The 20725-nt window shown below is 41.3% G+C and overlaps 1 protein-coding gene across 1 annotated transcript in view; it reads right to left on the bottom strand.

The window, feature by feature from the left end:
- Window positions 1–20725, bottom strand: part of SLC13A2 (solute carrier family 13 member 2) — a 123995-nt gene that overhangs the window by 11825 nt on the left and 91445 nt on the right. Inside the window, exons 8-10 of the mRNA XM_073616762.1 lie at window positions 16199–16299; window positions 11587–11708; window positions 11056–11217 (exon numbers count right to left, since the gene is read on the bottom strand). Coding sequence (XP_073472863.1) covers window positions 11056–11217; window positions 11587–11708; window positions 16199–16299 — 385 coding nt within the window. The remainder of the gene's footprint in view (window positions 1–11055; window positions 11218–11586; window positions 11709–16198; window positions 16300–20725) is intronic.

The raw sequence follows: 20725 nt of genomic DNA, 5'->3' as shown, positions 1-20725 counted from the left end.
AAGAAAAGCAACAGGAGGCACATCAGAAAGGGCAAGAATGTTCCAAACGCAGCTAAACGCAGCCGCATGTAAACGCATTGATCGCAGTGCCTGGAGTCCTGAATTTCACAGAACATATTATATGCTTTTAACTGCGGCAGAACAGCCGTCCGTATGAAAGGCGCCTTACTGTCCCTGGCCTGCCCCCTTCTTTAATTGGTTTTCAGTCCCCTCATCATAAAGGCTCCGCATCACACGTGCGCCTTACATAGGGCGGTCTGCATGTAATTCTGTGTAGGAATGCCCACTAAACACCCACTTCACACTGACATTCACCCCTAACGACATTTTAATATTTGCATAACACGTCCCAGGAGCCAGCCCACTGTGTCTCTTAGGGCTGAGGACTTTTGAAAGGAGTATCTTAGGCAGAGTGCTGTGGTGTTTTTAGGAGGCTATGCACTCTGCCAGCACCTCCCACCAGCTATATTCTGCCTGCTTTTCATAGAGAAGCACAGAGACCTAGTGATGACATCACTGGGTTTAATATAAGATATGTATTTGAAACAGAAAGATTTTTTTTTAAAAACATTTCATTAGCATGTTGGTGAGCGAAGAAAAGAGAATCCAGGGAAGGTAAAATATAAGCATATTTAACTTCAGGTGTAGACTATCCCAATTTTTCCGAAAACAGCAAAAATACTTCTCCAGACATTTAAGAGAATCTATTTTCTGTACGTGTTAAACTGCACTAAGGGCCCACTCACACTAGGAATTGTATATGAATCTCACAGGAACGCTGTGCGATTCACATGCAGTTTTGTGCAGTGTGATTTCTTCCCTATTGATTTTGAATGGGCTGAAAACGCACTGCAGCAAAACTAGCACATGCACTACTTTTTTAAATGCACGTCAACCGCTTTACATGGTACTTTTGTACTATGTGATCAGGTGTAGGCAAATGCACTGCGTTTGGGGTGCCATTAACTTTGCACTGGCCCCTGCAGCAGGTCGCAAGGCCAGTGCAAATGGAATACGGTGCGAGAAGCCACACGGGAACGTGGCTTTCCCGCACTGCATTCTAGTGTGAACAGGCCCTAAGGGTGTATAAAGAAGCATTCTCTCTCCTTAAAAAAATGCTGATGTAAGCCTGATAAATATCAGGCATGATAAGGATTTAAAATAATATAATGACACAAATCATCAAGCTGTACTTTGGACATCTGGAAGCTGGAAAGGCTTTTACTGCTTTATGTTTATGATCAACTTTGAAGCTTCAAAAAAAACAAAACAAAAAAAAAACAATCTTTATGTCCTGTACCCATTATCTGCATAAGATGGCAGTTGGATGTCTCACTACATTGTTGCTGCATACCCAATGTTCTTGTTCCTTTTGACCAGGGCTGTATTTGTCAGAAAGCTTGTTGAAAGGAGTCATAAGACTCTGTATAGTTCCTGAAACCAACACGCCCATCCATGTCTTTATGGACCTTGTTTGTACACTGGTGCACAGTCATGTTGGAACAGGAAGGGGCCATCCCCAAACTGTTCCCACAAAGTTGGGAGCATGAAATTGTCCAAAATGTCTTGGTATGCTGACGCCTTAAGAGTTCCCTTTACTGGAACTAAGGGGCCAAGCTCAACCCCTGAAAAACAACCCCACACCATATTCCCCCCTCCACCAAATGATTTGGACCAGTGCACAAAGCAAGGTCCATAAGGACATTGATGAGCGAGTTTGGGGTGGAGGAACTTGACTGGCCAGCCTTCCCAGAAGAGCTGAAGCTGTTATAGCTGCAAAGGGTGGGCCAACTCAATATCGAACCCTAGGTACTAAGACTGGGATGCTATTAAAGTTCATGTGCGCGTAAAGGCAGGAGTCCCAATACTTTTGGTAATATAGTGTATAAGTTCAATATATAAATAAATATATATAAATAAAATCCATAAAAGCGAAAAGAAGTTGGTGATATTCCCAAAAACATTCCAAAGAGAAAGGGAAGGACACATGCATAGAGAGAAATTTTGGACAATTTCATGCTCCCAACTTTGTGGGAACAGTTTGGGGATGCACAAAGCAAGGTCCATAAAGACATGGATGAGCGTGTTTGGGGTGGAGGAACTTGACTGGCCTGTACAGAATCCATTAAGCAGCAAAGCAATGTGGACTGTGCACTGTTTGTTTTGTAGAGCTCTATTCAGAATTTCTAATGCCCTGTACACACGGTCGGACTTTGTTCGGACAATCCGACAACAAAATCCTAGGATTTTTTCCGACGGATGTTGGCTCAAACTTGTCTTGCATACACACGGTCACACAAAGTTGTCGGAAAATCCGATCGTTTTAAACGCGGTGACGTAAAACATGTACGTCGGGACTATAAACGGGGCAGTGGCCAATAGCTTTCATCTCTTCATTTATTCTGAGCATGCGTGGCACTTTGTCCGTCAGATTTGTGTACACACGATCGGAATTTCCGACAACGGATTTTGTTGTCGGAAAATTTTATCTCCTGCTCTCCAACTTTGTGTGTCGGAAAATCCGATCGAAAATGTCCGATGGAGCCCACACACGGTCGGAATTTCCGACAACACGCTCCGATCGGACATTTTCCATCGGAAAATACGACCGTGTGTACGGGGCATAACAGTGTCAGGCTTACCCATACAAACATGGGACATCTGTCTGTTTGGTACCAAAAATTAGTTTCCACTTTCTTATTTTTCCAAAAAGCTTTGTTAATTATTGGCATAAGAGAGGAAAACAGTAGCAACTGTGACTACATACAATAAAGAACGGAATCTATGACATACACAGTTGTTCAATATCATGTACAGTATGTATCTGGGTCCTCCAGTTCCCAGAGTCTTTTTTTTTTTTTTAATGGGGAAACATGGACTTGAATCCGTAGCAAGACCACTCCAAGGCTCCCCCAGGCACACATCTCTCAAGAATAGAGCCCTCTCAAAAGCCAGGTCTCATAGTCAGTAGGCAAGAGGCTACCCTGTAGTCCCCTCCAGAAGTCCCTGTCCTCGTTGCGTCTGTCACACCAACGCAGCATTCAAAGTGAACACCAACACTGACTGTTCTTTGTGATATCATCTGCCTGCAGATCAGTCTGGTTAGGAGTACTTTTGAGTCCATTTATCATTTTGCCATTTTTTTCAGCTCTGATGAAGGGGGATTGTGTGGCTGTCAGGGCTGGGTTCTTAGCAGCTCTCTTCTCTGTGCTCAGGCTGCTCAGTTGTCGGATAATTGTCAGCACTCATTGACTCCCCAGTGGCTCACCTGGTTATCATTATCTGCTTGTCTGTCCTGCCTACAGCTAGCCCCTTCTTCTGGCTATTTAAACTGCCTTGTTCATTCCTTCCCTGCCTTCGCCTGGTCAACATATCTGGAGTTTCTCTACAATGTTCGTGTGAAAGACTTTGCCCGGCTGACGTTCCTTCTGGTTCCTGAGTCTGTTCTTTTGCCTCCGACTACACTGATTTCTGGTTTTCTGATTACTGGCTTGTCTGATTACCCACTTTGGCTTTCGACCCCTGGCTATGTTTTGACTACGTTTACTGATCTGTACCACTTTTACTATTACATTAAAAGGTGTGATTTTTACTGTATTTCTGTCTCAGTCTGATTCATGGTTCCTGACAGTGGCCCCCGAAACATGTTGGCTGTCCCTTGCTCTGTGTATTGTAACCAGTTTAACAATAAAGACTTTGGACTCCTAAAGAATCTTTTATTTGGCTCTCTTTGACCCATTACCCTTGGATTTCTCAACTTGGGTGAATGTCCTTTCCGGGGGGATCCTTATCTTTGTGGTGAGCTGCCAAATACAGGCTAGTTGGGCTCAAATAATGACTTTGTCCACATTTTGATAATCCATGAAAATAGTTCTACAACTACCTTTTGATCTAGCACCCCCCCCCCTCAGGTAAGCCCCCTCCTCCTTTGCTTAGGTAAGTAAAAAATTAAGACTGGTGACATTTTATGCTATCAAGATGTCTGTCTGCATAGTTATATATCAGCTATATGAGTGCAATCCACTGGGACAGAGGAGAAAATAGAAATGCGATTATCAGTGTTTACATACCATTATAATCCACTTTCTGTTAACAACCAATTTGAATTACATAATCTGCACACCCTTTGCATTTTTTTTTTAGATACACACATGTAAAACAGGTTGGCTTAATGTAAGTGGATCCATATAATGTAATACACCCTATCAATGTGTAGTTTATAAATATATAAGTAAATAGCTCACCTAAGCTTGTTCTGACCTATTGAAAACAATATCAGCATGTCGGATAGCTTATCTCAACAGTTAAAGTAAGCTAGTCCTCCACTCTAATGCCACGTACACACGATTGCACATTCCGACAACAAAATCCATGTTTTTTTTCCGACGAATGTTGGCTCAAACTTGTCTTGCATACACACGGTCACACAAATCTTGTCGGAAATTCAGAACGTCAAGAATGTGGTGATGTACAACACCTATGAAGGCACTAGAAAAGGGAAGTTCAATACCAAGTGCGCCACCCTTTGGGCTCCTTCTGCTAATCTTGTGTTAGTAGAAGTTTGGTGAGAGACGATTCGCGCTTTTCAGCCTCGTGCTTTTCTGATCGTTACTATTCTTCAGTTTGTGTTTGTGGGTTCATATCTGGTTTTCAGTGCGTGTAGCCATTTCGCATTTGTTCTTCAGTGCGTATTTTATAGTACGTATTTTATTTCTAGTGCGTTCTTGTCCGCTTGTTTCTGATTTTCAGCTCGTTCTTCTCAGGCCTTTCTGTTTTTCAGTGCTTTCTGTTAGTTCGTTCTGACCAGCCGACCGTTTTGAAGCCATGAGGATCCTCACCCTGGACCAGGGAGTTTTTAATTACCAGCTGGCCAGAGCCAGAAGGTGGTGGAGAACGCTTTCGAGATAATGGTCAGCCGGTTCTGCCTATTCCTTACGGCAATCATCATGGCAGAATATAAACTTAACCATATAATCCTTGCATGCTGCATTTCAGGAGAAATTCAATGAACTATGTTGCCTCAGCTGGGCCTGAGGCTGGTCTTCAAGAAGAAACCCTGACGGTGCTTGAAGCTGACCGTCCTGGTTTGCCCCCCCAAAGCGCCCGCAAAGTAAGACAGAAGTATGTCGAGTACTTGGCGGGTAGGGGGGGCCTTTGATATGCCAGAAAATGTTTAAGAAACATTTTCAAAATACATTTTTTAGTTAAACTGAAATAAGATTTACTTAGATTTACTGCTTGTGTTTCTTTTAGCTGTCTCTTAGGTTCTCCAATGGGCTTTTCTTTTGGCCATTTTCTTCAATAGTGCAAATGTAATTTATTTGATACGTGAGGTGACAATCTCTTCTTCAGTAAACTAATATTATGTTGTCGGTCTGCTACACACACACCTTGTTTTTGTTGTTAATGTATGTAATGCATTACTGATAAAAATATATTTGAATGAACTTTGGTGAGTCACGAAAATGGCATGATTGTGGCAAATTATAAAGCACTGTGGGAGTTATTTACTAAAGGAAAATCCACTTTGCACACAAAGTGCACCGCACAAGTGCACATGAAACTGCACTGAAAGTGCACTTGTAGTGCAAAGTGGATTTGCCTTTAGTAAATAACCCCCATTTCAGTGTAAACACCAACTTAATCCAAAAAAATTATATTGAGCCTTGAAAGAAGAAGCCATACATTGTTGAGTAGAAAACTTTTTACTCTGTGCACATTCACATGTGCGTTAGAAAATGTTTTTTGAACAAACCAACATAATTTATTAATAACATTTTTTTTTTGGACAGTACAAATAGCCTTTTTTTGTGTTAAAAGAGGCATGTTTAAAACCATAAAGCAATACACAACTCAGGAACTTACAAAGTTCAACTTTGACAAAGTGAAGGCAATATCAGACATTAGTATGTCCAAACTGTGTTGATATTACCTTCATCAGATGGGGTGATGTCACCCCTGTGAAAAGCCAAATTTTGAAGATGCACACAAATTGAGAGTCAAAATGGGGATTTCCCTCCTGATCGCATGCCTAATGTATGTGCTAGCTCCCATCATAGGGGATCAATGGACGTGTTTCAGGGGTGCAACCCCTTCATCTCATCTATTTTAGTTGCGAGGAAGGGGTTGCACCCCCAAAATGGGTACCTTGATATCCTGTGATGGCAGATAGCACATGTTGACACACTGTGTGCATTTTCAAAATTTGGCTTTCAACATTTTGGAGAAAAGTTAGAAAAATAGAAAGAATTTTATAAATGGTGTGTTTTTGATTCAGCCTAAAACATCAATGATGTTTTTGAGTCTTTTTTTCACATCATTGATGTCTTCCTTGATCTTCTGTAAATCCCGATTGCACACCATGATCTCCCTGATGAGGACTTGTTCACTTGCACTTGTGAAATGTGTTTCATCTTCAACAACATCCACATCACCTAAAAAAAAAAAAAAAACACCATGTATCATAAATATGCTGGCATCCATCTATTACCTGAAGCTGTGGTCTCAGACACTCACCTGTTGTGGTCACTATTTCTCCCACTTCATAAACCTCTCCTTCCTCCACATCTTCTGCTTGTAGTTTTGGGATTTCCCCTTCTTTAGGAGGTTGGGGGTCCCTGGTGAACTCAGACGTTCCGAGTCTTTTCTCGCCTATGTGAATAAAATAAAGGTATACTTAGCACACAGATATTAAAGGCAAGAAATAGGAGTATGAAACATTGCCTGGAAGTGTTGTACAACTGTCTGTTGTTCAAAGCTGAAGACATGATTTTTTTCCCTTTACAAAGCTGGAATACTTACCTTTTTTGTTAAAGTATCACACATGTAGAGACCCCTAGTATCCACTGGAGCACCTGTGTGGGACACCCTAAAAAGTTTGTTCTGGTGTCCCACACTAGTGCTCCTGCGTGCAGATGTGTAAACAGCTGCTGAGTGTCCTCTCCTTACACTAAATCAAGTTTGCATTTCATTCTAGTTACAAACCCATCTAGACAACAATGTATTAAACTTCTTTTAAGACAAATAGGCATGACCAAATGTAGTTAACCTGCATCTGCAAAAAAAATCGTATTAGTGAGCGAACGAACTATGTTTACTACGAACGATTACTGTGCCCACGAACCTGAAACTTGCCATTTAAAACTGTACAACAGTAAAGAAAAGCACATGTAGTAGCACGAACGTAATAAGAAGAATAGGAACACATGACAAAATTCTTACTTTTTTGCAGCACTCTCTTGATTCTTCTGTACTGATCCTGCTCCCTCAATTTGAGGTCTGACCATCGTTTCCTCAGTTGATCCTTGGATCGCCATACACCACGGGCTTTTGTCGTTGCTGCTGCTGTCTTCATGCACCTGTTGTCTCTCCACCATGTGCTCTTCCACTGCGCCGAAAGACAAGGGGCAGGGAATATACTAGATAGAAGGTCAGGGGTGGGCGGAGTTTCACGCATGCGCAGTGTATATAAAGCATAACACCTGTGTGTCGTATGTACGATCTGTGAGCGGAGGAAGGAGTATTTGAAGTGCTGATCGTTAGACCAAAGGTACAATTTTAACTTGGTGCATCAGTGGTCTATACTGCTTCTAGATTGAGGCCTATATTGGGACAAGATTAGGAGAGTTTAGCCTGACATTAGGGTTTGTCTTGTGTTGTATCTTGCAGAGAAAATGGATCTATTCAATGATGAGGACTTTATCCCCATATTCATTGCTATGTACAGGGAACTTCCCTGTCTGTGGCAGGTAAACCACCCCTTTTATAACAATAAACCAAAGAGGAAGACAGCGCTGGATCAATTGCTGGAATTTGTGAAGCCGGTGATCCCCACGGCAGACATCCCCTATTTGAAGGCCCTAATTGGTGGCATGAGGAGCACTTATCTTAGGGAGCGCAAGAAGGTCCAGGATTCCCAGAGATCAGGAGCTGCAGCAGATGACATTTATGTACCCAGGCTGTGGTACTATGACAGATTGCATTTTCTGGCAGGCCAGACTGAACCCAGGCCAGCACTCTCCAATCTTCCTTCAAGGCTTCCTTCCACCTCAGCTGAGGCTTCCGACGTCCAAGCTGGGCCTTCCAACAAGGAAGAAGTGGAGGAGCCCAGCTTGAGCCAGGTATAGCATTGTACAACATTTCTAGTCAAATAATTAATGATAAAAGCCCCATGATTAAGTCCGTATGACGAAACATGTCGGGGCGTGGCTACGCGACAATCGTAGGAGTCTGATAGAGGGAGATCTGACGAGAGACGGAGCGGGGACCAGCTGAGAGCGTGAACGGTGAACGGGTGAGACGATCGCCGGCGTCCACACTCCCTGGGTCCGCTGTGGCCGTCCCTGCTAGTGTTACTGCGTGCTGTGGTTTATTATGCTGTGATACAGTTCCATTTGCTGTGAAGTGCTGAGTTGATTTTAGTTACCATGTGAGTGGATATTGTTTTAAGTTTCTGATTAAATGTTTTAAACGGTATCACGCTATTTGGAGCATTTTTTCCTTTTTATGTGGAGTCAAATTCTCAAAGAAAAGTGTATGGTACATTCAACAGCGGATATCGGTGGCTGCATAATAACCCCCATGTTAGTGGGTTGAGGTGTTTTGCTGGCCAAACACGAGTGTGTGAAGCCTTAACAGCTGGTGAGTGAGCAATTCACAAGGGAGAGGAATCACGGCACTGAGGTGTGGTTTACACAGAATTACAGCATTTTGCAGATTGAAGACATTTGCACCTTTTGAACTTTTTTCACCATTTAATATATTGATTTTCATCATTTTAAAATAGAAGTGGACTCATTGTTTTCCAGTATTTTGGATTTTTTTCTCACTTATTTTTGTTTTTCCATTATACATTTTGCACATGATTTGTGTATTTTGGACTTTTTCTGATTTTATCATTTAATGTTCCACATTTGTGTTATCACAATCTTGTTTTTCACTATTCACGGGGTGTCACTTGTAATAATATACATGTCACTTTATGCTGAAGTAATGTTATATTAGGATTAACACTCTCAGGTTATTTGTAGTAGTCACTATCACATTGAGCAATTGATGTTTTGTGTGACTACTGATATTCAATACTGATAATCCACTTTCTATAATTGAGATTTAGGATTGGTTTATTACATTAGAAGCGGTGTGGACACTCACCCTAAGTCCCACTGATAGGGGATAGCGCCACTCTTCATCTAATTGCTTTTGACCGTATAGATGATCCAGATTTTAATATTTTATTTTTAAAGTGGCAGCTAGCATAAGTACAGATATAAGACCAGGGCGCAGTGGTAGTAGGATGAGATTTGGGGGCCTGTTTTCTTGTTCGCTCACAGTTTTAATAAAATAATTAATGATGTTAACTAGATGTTATTATTGATCAGTAATTTATGAATTTACAAAGTGTTTTACATATCAGTAGACAGTAGTAGCCACAAATTATTGGGACAAGAATGAAAAATGATGGGGTCAGAATGATAGTCTTTTCTATTTATTAACATTCAATTTGCAACAGTCATGAGCTGAAAATTGTGTGTAATTAATGAACCAAAAACTAAAACTATGTCCCTTTTTCATACACAGAAAAGCCTCAGCCAGGATGTGGAAAGTGGCAGCCAGGAGGTGGCGGGAGTAAGTGGCAGCCAGGAGGTGGCTGGGCCCAGTAGCCTGCCCGAATCCCAGGTCCCTCCCCTCCGCCTTCCAAAAAAAAATTCCCAGGAAGAGGAGTAACCCGGAGGAGGCAGCACTTGGCCTATTTCGGAAGGCTACTGTGGCCCTCAGAACCCCCCCCCCCAATAATCAAGACGACTATGCCTACATGGCAGCCTGCAAAATGCAGGAAAGGGAGGAGGGCCAACGCCTCTTATGTGAGGGAGTTATGTTACAAGCCCTAAATAAGGGGTTGAGGGGCGAACTCACAAGCCAAAGCCAAGTTTGTGAGTTCAACCATGGTCCTTCTCCTCCACCTCCTACCACAACTCCAACACCAGAGCCACAGCCTGGAAGCAAGCGTGTAAGGAAGACAAGAGAGTGATGGCCTGGGTTCAGTTTGGTCTGACAAAAGACGCAGGCTGTGGTCAGACCACAGCCTGGGGACAGATCTGTCATCTGCTGCTGTTCCTGATCTCTTGCAGTCCTGGACCGGATTGTGCCTGGACCGGAAGGGACACCAACCTCCTTGAAGTTAAAAAATATAATAATGGTGTTGTGGTAACTTGACACAAAATGAAAGAAAAAAATTATGGAGATCACTATAAAAAAAAAATATAGGAGATCTGGATAAAAAAAAAAAAAAAAACACTATAACCGAAAATTCTAAACATTATTATGGAGATCTGACAAAAAAAAAAAAAAAATATTTATGAGATCACGAGAAATAATAAAGAAATCAGGTTGTCAGAACTCTGTGTGAATATGAACAGCAAAACAACTTCATTGTTCTAGCATTATAAAGAAGAAGAGAATGCGCTGCATTAAAAGATTAAAAAATTTGCAGCGTGACGAATGTGCTATCTGCATTAGGAACACTAGTTTTACCAGACCGAGCGCTTCCGTCTCGTAATTGATTCAGAGCATGCGTGGAACTTTGTGCGTCGGAATTGTGTACACACGATCAAAATCCAGATCTCAAATTTTGTTTGTCGGGAATTCCGACGAAAAATGTCCGATGGAGCCTACACACGGTCGGAATTTCCGACAACAAGCTCCCATCGAACATTTGTTGTTGGAAAATCCGACCATGTGTACGCGGCATAAAATGAAAAATCTAAAACTACTGTATAAGTGCTGCATAAGAAGAGACAAACCGAACTGCCTTCAGTTATGTCTCTCAGAATATCTTCCTATGAGAAAAAACTTTTGTAGACTTTTACGTTGCTACAGAAGCCCCGTGCCTACCCACCAGGCCTTGTTGGGTTGTGCTGGACCTTTCTATAATATAACAATATTGCCTAACTTGGACTATGTGTGTTTACTTCCCACCAAACCATACCTTTCTCACACGCATGTCCCAATGATGGAACATGTGTTGGTCATTTAATATTTGACTTTGTTTCTTACCATGGATGCCAGGATTGGTAGGAACAGTGTAGTTGTCGCTACATTACTGGTACATTCTGTGAATGTAGCAATCAGCAGACACAATACTAGAGCAATAGCAGCTGGGGGAATACTCTCCAATGGAGTGAGCTTTTCTCCAAGCCAGATCGACAACCCAGAATCCTAGATGAGAAAAAAAAAATAGGCTATTAACTCTTTATTCCAACATATTCAAATCTAACAGCAAGATAGTAGTGTTAGTTTACCATAAGAGTAGCCCATTGATGTCTCATTCTAAGCATGTTTGATATGAAGCTAGGTGAGTATATTATCTGAAAGTATATTACCTATGTGGCATGAAATCAAACAGCCTTTCCTAAAACTCTCCAAGAGAGGCATTTTATAATTGTTTTATATGTATTTTGCTGACAAGTTCATGACTGGGTAAGTGACAGAACAGACTCTATTCTAAACTATTTTTTTCTATGATATATTAACAATTTTTGTGTGGTATTAGGTAAACTAACACTTTAAGACAAAACTGTGTCTTACCTCACTGCCCTTAGCTAGAGCAAAGCCACCTCCCAGCAGGAGGACGATATTCCAGGGCATCTTCTCGTTTACAGTCTTCCAGTCCAAGAGAGGTGGTGGTACACGGATTTTTATTTTTTTCCCTAGTATTAAATGAAGCAGCAGAAAAAGATGAAAGGTGAAAAGTGCTGTAAAGACATTTATTAAAATGTATCTTTAGTGTCCTTATTAACAACTAGGAATTCAATAAATATGATGGTCTGTAGTAGTCAAAGTAAAGTTCCAAACAAGTAGCTGAATATGCACTTTACCCACCTTAATACTGGGCACTTTCATCCCCTTCCGGCCCAGGCCATTTTTTACCCTTTAGCGCTGTCACACAATTGAATGACAATTGCGCGGTCATTCAACACTGTACCCAAATACATTTTTTCTTTTTCTTCACACAAATAGAGTGGTATTTAATAACTGCTGGGATTTTTTTTTTACTGAAAAAAAAACCAAACAAACAAAAAATGCCGTGTACACACGGTGGAACTTTCTGACGTAAAATGTGCGATCGGAGCTTGTTTTGGGAAATTCCGACCGTGTGTAGGCTCTATCGGACAATTTCCATCGGAATTTCTGTTGCACAAAATTTGAGATCTGGTTCTCATATTTTCTGACAACGAAATCCGTTCGCGCAAATTCTGATCGCGTGTACAGAATTCTGACGTACAAAGTGCCACGCATGCTCGGAATCAAGCAGAAGAGCCGCACTGGCTATTGAACTTCATTTTTCTCGGCCCGTCGTAGGTATTGTACGTCACGGCATTCTTGATGTTCGGAAATTCCGACAACTTTGTGTGACCGTGTGTATGCAAGACAAGTTTGAGCCAACATCCGTCGGAAAAATTCCATAGATTTTGTTGTCGGAATGTCCGATCAATGTCCGATTTTGTGTATGGGGCATAACGGGCACTGATGAGGCGGCACTTATGGGCACTGATTAGGTGGTACTGATGAGGAGGCACTAATATGCCACACTGATGGGCACTGATAGGTCACATTGATAGGTGGCACTGGTGGGCACTGATAGGTGGCACTGGTGGGCACTGATAGGTGGCAGTGGTAGGCACTGATAGGCAGCACTGGTGGGCAGTGATAGGAGGCATGGATAGGCAGCACTGATGGGCGGTGCTAATGGGCACTGATGGGCAGCACTAATGGGCACTGGTGGGCGGTACTAATGGGAGGCACTTATGGGCAGCACTGATGAGCACTGATGGGAGGCACTGACTGGCATCACTTATGGGCACTGATTGGTGGCACTTATGGGCACTGATTGGTGGCACTAATGGACACTGATTGGTGGCACTGATAGGCACTGATTGGTGGCACTGATAGGCACTGATTGGTGGCAACACTGGCACTGCTGGGGCTTTCCAGTAATTAGGGCACTGATGATCAGTGCCCTGATTATCTGCCCAGGTCTCCTCTGCAAAGAGATGCACTGATCGGCACGCCTCGCCACACACTCTGTCAGGGTGAGGTGAGCCGATTCCCAGCACTTCCTTATTTACATGTGACTGGCTGTGATTGGACACAGCTGATCACATGGTTAAAGAGCTGGGGCCGTGGTTCTTTACAGAGTTCGGGGTCACATTGTGTCCTAGCAACATGCGCGATAGCGGCCGTTCTGCGGGGCCATCATATGACGTCCTCTCAGAATGAGAGCCGCACCGTCCCTCCGTCATTTGACGGTGGGCGGGCGGCTAGCGGTTAAGAACAACCTTGTCTAGTTAAAAACAAATACTGATGAAAAGTATTATACTCCCCTTTGTGGTGGACCTGATTTCCTACCTTCCCTCTATTCCAGGCCCTGCAGCCCCTACCAGCATCTTCACTTCAGCATATAACACTTCCTTGAGTGTTGATGTTGATGTCCCTCAACATATTCTGGTTCCATCCTCCCATACCTACACATCATACATGCTAAAGCTATCCATATCTTGACTAATAGGCCCTTGCACATGGGTGCCTGAGCCTGTTCAATGTAAATTACAGCGTCTTTCCCCCACCCAGAAAGTCAAAGTGCTGTGTACAGCCTCCCATTGGCACAAATGGCTATGTACAGCTTTACTCTGGGCTTATGCCAGTGCTATCTTAACACGTATAGAGTAAGGGCATATGCAAAAAATAAAACTTTTTTTGTGTGCATTTGTCCGTACACAGCATCTGGCCAGCCAGGACAAGGAGGGGGGAAAGGCCATAAGTTATGTTAAATGGGCTCATGCGCAAGAACTCATAATATACAATGATGTAACCAGCCCACGTATTGCTAACAATAATCATATTTCATCTCTTATTATTGTTGTTAAGTGATTGCCTGTCTATTTACAACCCAAGATAAGATAAACCAACCAAAGTAGGGATTTTGATTGAAAATGAAGAGGTTACTAAAGTACAAAAATTCTGATACGACAGAAAAAAATTCAGGTGTGATGCCATGTGTTGTGTATTTGTATTGTATTTTCGAACAAAAAGTGTACTGATTAAACAAAAATCGTATGATCTGGTATTGTGCGAGAAAAATTTTCGTGTTTGTCCTTTCAGAAAATTTTGGACGAAAGCTTTACACTAATGCCCTGTACACACGGTCGAACATTGATCGGACATTCTGACAACAAAATCCATGGATTTTTTCCGACGGATGTTGGCTCAAACTTGTCTTGCATACACACAGTCACACAAAGTTGTCGGAAAATCCGATCTTCCCTACCGTGTATAGTCATATGACGGCGGCAGGATGCCCGCTGCGTCACTAGGCACCCAATGCATGTGACCGGCGGCCTCGATGTCCGCCGGGCACCCGCGATTGCCCGTGAACACAGCAGAACTGTGGATCTGTGTGTGTAAACACACAGATCCACGTCATGTCAGGTGAGAGAAGACCAATGGTGTGTTCCCAGTACAGAGGAACACCGATCGGTCTCCTCCGCTTATGAGTCCCCACCCCCTACCGTTAGAATCACTCCCTAGGAAACATAATTAACCCCTCGATCACCCCCTAGTGTTAACCCCATTTTTTATAGCACTGATCGCTGTATAAATGTGAATAGCCCCAAAATAGTGTCAAAAGTGTCTGAAGTGTCCCCTGCAATATCGCAGTCACGATAAAAATCACAGATCGCCACCATTACTACTAAAAAAAAAAAAATAACAATAAAAATGCTATAAATTTATCCCCTATTTTGTAGACGATATAACTTTTGCGCAAACCAATCAATATACGCTTATTGCGATTTTTTTTTACCAAAAATATGTAGAAGAATACATATCAGCCTAAACTGAGGAAAATTTTTTTTTTTTTTTTTTTTTTTTTAATGGGATACTTATAGCAAAAAGTAAAAAATATTGTGTTTTTTTCAAAATTGTCGCTCTTTTTTTGTTTATAGCGCAAAAATAAAAAATGCAGAGGTGATCGAATACCACCAAAAGAAAGCTCTATTTGTGGGGAAAAAAATTATGAAAATTTCATATGGGTACAGTGTTTCATGACCGCGCAATTGTCATTCAAAATGTAACAGCGCTGAAAGGTGAAGATTGGTCTGGGCAGGAAGGGGGTGAAAATGCCCCGTATTGAAGTGCTTAAAACTTCATCAGACCAATTCCTTTCCTCTGTAATGCACCAATAACATGTAATTGAGCTTGTTAATCAAGAGCTAATATGTTTTTTTGTAAAAAGAAATCTACCCTCAGTTAGGGAGAAAAACTATCAGCAAAGCTCCTTGCTCTAATGCCGTGTACACACGGGCGTACTTTTCGGCATCAAAGGTCCGACGGTCTTTTCGATGGACTTTCAACGGACTTTTGACAGACTTCCGACGGACTTTCGAACGAACGGACTTGGCTACACACGATTACACCAAAGTCCGACGGATTCGTACGTGATGCCTTACGACCGGACTAAAATAAGGAGGTTCATAGCCAGAAACCAATAGCTGCCCTAGCGTCGGTTTTTGTCCATCGGACTAGCATACAGACGAGCGGATTTCTCAATAGGAACTGGGTCCAGCGGAGTTCCGGCAGAAAGATTTGATATTCTAAATCTAAAGTCCATCTGATTTTCGACCGAAAAAGTCCGCTGCAGGTCTGATGAAGCCCACACACGGTCAGATTGTCCGACGGATTAGTTCCGTCGGACCAGTCTGGTCAAAAAGTCTGCCCGTGTGTACACGGCATTAGAAAACCCTCCATTCTGCTCACAAAACGCCTCTTTCACAAGTTGGAGGTCTTGTCAGGTGGTTTCTGATAAAGACAAGAGAAAACTCATACACCTTCTGCCTTAAAAGCAATGGGGTTCACTGCAGGCTTCCTCATATGCATTATCTTGTAATGCCTGGAATTGCATGAAAACAAAACTAAAAACAAAATTTAAGGCTTCTATTATCTAGGCTCAATTGCCTTAAGTTCTATTAAGGGACCCTAAGGGCCCTAAAATACCCTTTAGCACAATTTTTTACTTACTATCTAAACATAAGACCAAAAGAAAAATACTGAAAATAAAACAAGGAAAGCAAAAACCCATTAACGTGCGGTCAACTGGAATCACTATCATTTTTTAAAAACTGCAACATATTAAGAAGTTTACCTGTCTGCTCTGGGTCTTGGGCTTTACATGATGGAAATTCAGATGGAAAAAGAAACAACATAAGTGCTATGAATACAGCAACTGTAGCATCTGTGACATACCTACAAAACAGTAATAAATAAAATGTAATCAATCTTTCTCAAGTATCCTTATTAGACATCACACCAGGACGGTCGATTAACTTTTAACACAAAGCTGCTACTTTATAAGTAAAATGTTGCATAGAATTGGGGCAGGTCAAAATCATAACCTGCCTTTTTTAACAGCTGAAATTATCAGGGCATTTATGAAAGCCATTATTGTTTTTCTAAAATAAATCAGACCCATACATAGATGCCTGCAGCCAGCCTGTGTGAGTGGAGAGACTTTGGGGTTGACTTAAAAAATTTTTCCCAGAGCTTATGCCGCGTACATACGGCATTGGAATAAACTCCGGAGGTTTCTCCGACAGAACTCCGACGGAGTTCCATTCAAGCGGTCTGGCCTACACACAGTCAACCCAAAGTCTGACCAAAGTCCGAGCATTTTTTGCTTTCACATGATTGGATGATGGAAATCAGCAGAGCTTCACCACATTCACTAAGCTCTGGGGAAAATGAGTGCAACAGCACTTGCAAAGTGCACAGTCTATTTGACTTTAGTAGATCAACCCCAATACTGTGAGTCATGGCTGAATCATGGAGATTTCACAATTTATTCAGCAAATTAAAAGTCTTCTCCTGTCCCCCCCCCCCCAAAAAAAAGCTAATGGTACTAACAAGAAAAGAAACATATATTGAGAGAAGTACAGGCAGTCCCCGAGTTACGAACACCCGAGTTACGAATGACTCCTACTTACGAACGGCCTCAAATGTTGGCCACTTGTGCTCCACGCTGGTCCTGGATACCTCCGGACACATCCCATACTGCAGTACTATATGTACTGCATGGCCAGAAGAGCCCCAGAGAACATAACAAGGACCCGGAACATCCCACATCCATGCACAGGAGGACGTTACACTTAGGAATGCAGTGTTCCGACCGGAAGTTACACTTACAAATGCAGTGTTGCGACTTACAAACAACTTCAACTTACAAACAAACCTATAGTCCCTATTGTGTTCGTAACTCGGGGACTTCCTGTATGTAGATAACTACTGCTGACTGCTTCTTCAAAAAAATAAAATCAATAGTTGCCTACTTGTGTTCTATTGTACACTTGTATGTTACTCATGAATTTCCTAATAAAATTCACTGACTAAAAATCGTTTTCTGACTGACATGCTGACAAAGCTTTAATACTTTCTTAATCATTTCTCTGGATCAGGTATGTAGATTATATCCTGTGGTTCACTCCACTTTTTCTTACTGAATACTTGCTCCAAATCAATGACTCATAAAGCAATGAAGCCGCAGAACTAATTGGAAAATCAGGCAACATTTTCAGACGATAGCTCTATAGCTCTGGGTTTATGTGTTAAGTAGGATATGCATGGAGTTTAACCCCTTTGTGCCTAATTGGTAAAACAAACCATAATGCCTGAGCACAATTTTGCAACTTTGACATGTGTTCATAAAACCGTACATATTATCACAACTAATATATAATAAATGTGCCCGCGCTAGTATAGTGTCACATATAAAATATATAAAAAATATTTTCACATATAAAACACATGTAATGTGATAAATAAAACCATACAGGTAAAATATAATGCAAATAACTATAAATGATAAACCACCAAGTGCATATAAAGGTGCAATCGTGGTAGTAACTAATAAAAGTGCAACGTGCTAAAATATAAATATCAAAACACTTTCCAGTGATAAATGAGTGTATATCCCAATTAATAAATACAAATCACAAAAAACGTGAATAAATAGTGTCCATAAAATGAATAAACATCATGCTTCTTCTGATGGGTGTATAAATCACAACACGTGAAAACTGTGCTCTCCCGTGACACCCCACATGTGCTTGCGCTCACCTTCAGTCCTGTGACACAGTAATTAAACGGTGTCAAAATAAGCATTGGGGCCACTCCTAGGCTCACTCAGGATACAATGATGCAAAGACACTCCTCCCAGGTGAAACTGCTAGGCTCACTCAGATTACAATGGTGCAAAAACACTCCTCTCAGGTAAAACCAAGATCCAAAATCATAGAAAAAACAAACAGAGGGACTCCATAGTGCAATACAGCCAGGACATTTATTAAAGAATAAGCCCTCCAAGAGGGTACTCACATTGGATGGGTGCTAGAGTGCACCAGACTGTACAGGTAAAATAATAAGCAGCTGATCGTATGGCGTGCGGTATGGCATGTGCAATCCTCCTCCTCTGCTGACAGCTTCGTCCTACCCCTCCCCAATATTATCACAACTACTTTGTGTATTCAGGTGGATTACACTGCGGTATTTTTTCAGGAAAAATTGAGCTTTCATTTGGTGGTAAATGGTAATGGATATCTCCTGATTTTTTTTATTATCAAAGGAAAACTGACCCAAAGAACAACCCAAAATAAATTCTCCTACTCCTGGCGATACCACATATGTGTATGTTAGTTGTTGTTTATACCCGTAGTACAGCCCAAAAACAATAGTGCGCATTTTGCTGTTTTTTTTTTTTTTTATCCTACCTAAAACACACTAAGTGAATAATTAATGGGCACGGCACCACAAATTATATATATATATATATATATATATATATATATATATATATATATATATATATATATATATATATATATATATATATATAAAAACAAATGCGATCTCCCAACCTGATGCTGCTCCTAAATGAGTAATTACTAATAACAATATAACAGATAATATAGGGCGCATCAATAGTGCAATATTTTCAATGTGAACCTTTAACATGTGAATTTTAACATATGTTAAAGTGCTCCAGTGCATAAACAATAAATATTCTGTGTTTGCAATAAAGTGAATTAGTGCAACATATCAAATGTCCTCCAATTTTTCTGAGAAAAACACACAAAATTCTTCTTAGTAAATCCAATCACCACATAATAAAGTGCACATGCTTTCTATTCGTGCTTCACCCGAAGTGGTAAATCTATGCGCTCACCAGACAGTAGTGGCCACAAAGTGACCCTCAGGCATGAAAACAGCTATATATCTCCAAAGGTACTTTTCCAGATATCCTGGCAGAAGAAATTCAGTCACCAGTCAGCAGGAATTGTATATAGCTTCTATGTCTGAGCCTTGGTGCATCAATGCATTAACTAAATCTGCAAAAAATGGCTTCCCAAGAACACCACAAAAGCTTGGATAGTGCAAAAACGTCTTTAATCCAAGTAAACAAAGCTTCCAAATATGTGCAGGTACAGGACGAAAACCAGACTGGGTTACAGCTGAGGAGGGAAAAGCAGAGACCGAGCGGTACCTTGTGTTGCTGGATTAACGTCTCAGCATGCGTCCCAGCTGATCCAGGAACGGAGGACTCATGAATGTGTCTCGAGCCTCCCTTTCAATATATTTCACGCTGTGCGCGCGTCGTCAGGAAATGGACTCGGAGCCAGAATATTTATTGTTTATGCACTGGAGCCCTTTAACATATGTTAAAATTCAATAGGTTCACATTGAAAATATTGCACTATTGATGCACCCTATATTATCTGTTATAAAACACACTAACACTAACTGACACTGATACTAATTTAAAGAAAAAATCCTGTCCAAAAAAAAAAAAAATACTGACCCTAACTTTTGACCCTAACCTTGACCCAAACATTAACCCTGATATTTACCTAAATCAAACCTTGATATACTAGGTATTTTTTGTAATTTTTTTTTTCTTTATTTAATTTTTTTATTATTATTTTTTTACACATTTTTTTTTTCTCTGCAAGGAGAGAGAGAGAGAGAGAGAGAGAGAGAGAGAGAGAGAGAGAGAGAGAGATACGATGTATCTCACTCCTCCATTCACAGAGAGAAAACGAATCACTATGATAGTCATTCAGAGGCTATTACAGCAATCAGATGACCCTTGGTAAGACCCCGGGCCTCTGTGCTGGGAGCTCACCGCGTGGCGCTCCCTCAGTACAAAGGGAGATACGCAAATATGCGGCCCCGCAAGAAAAAAGCCCAGTACAGTGGGGCTGCATATTTGCGTACACTCGGCATGAAGGGGTTAGGCTCCATGGACAATAGCATTTTTTTAAGCTCCTAGAAGCTGTTATTAGCATATTTTTTCTGCTCCTAGAAGCTAAATAGCGTTATCCTATGTGTCCATGCACACTACAATAGGCTATTAGCATTTTTTGAGCTTCAGCATCTAGGAGCAGAAAAAAAAATGTTTTTTGTAAAGTTTTTTGGAGCGTTTTTCCAGCAGAAACAAATGCTGAATGCTCCTAAGGGCTTCTAAATGCTACTAAAAAACTGCTTTTTTTAGCTTTTTCTTCATGTACTGCAAAAACGTTAGGTCCCTTTCACACATGCAGACCATTCATTTCATCAGTTTAGTCACGCTTAAAAAAAAAAAAACGGATGAAGTGCATCAGTTTCTCATCAGTTTTTTTTA

Source organism: Aquarana catesbeiana, linkage group LG02 (genome assembly GCF_042186555.1).
Source record: "Aquarana catesbeiana isolate 2022-GZ linkage group LG02, ASM4218655v1, whole genome shotgun sequence".
Lineage (NCBI taxonomy): Eukaryota > Metazoa > Chordata > Amphibia > Anura > Ranidae > Aquarana > Aquarana catesbeiana.
This window is presented reverse-complemented; position numbering and strand designations above follow the sequence as displayed.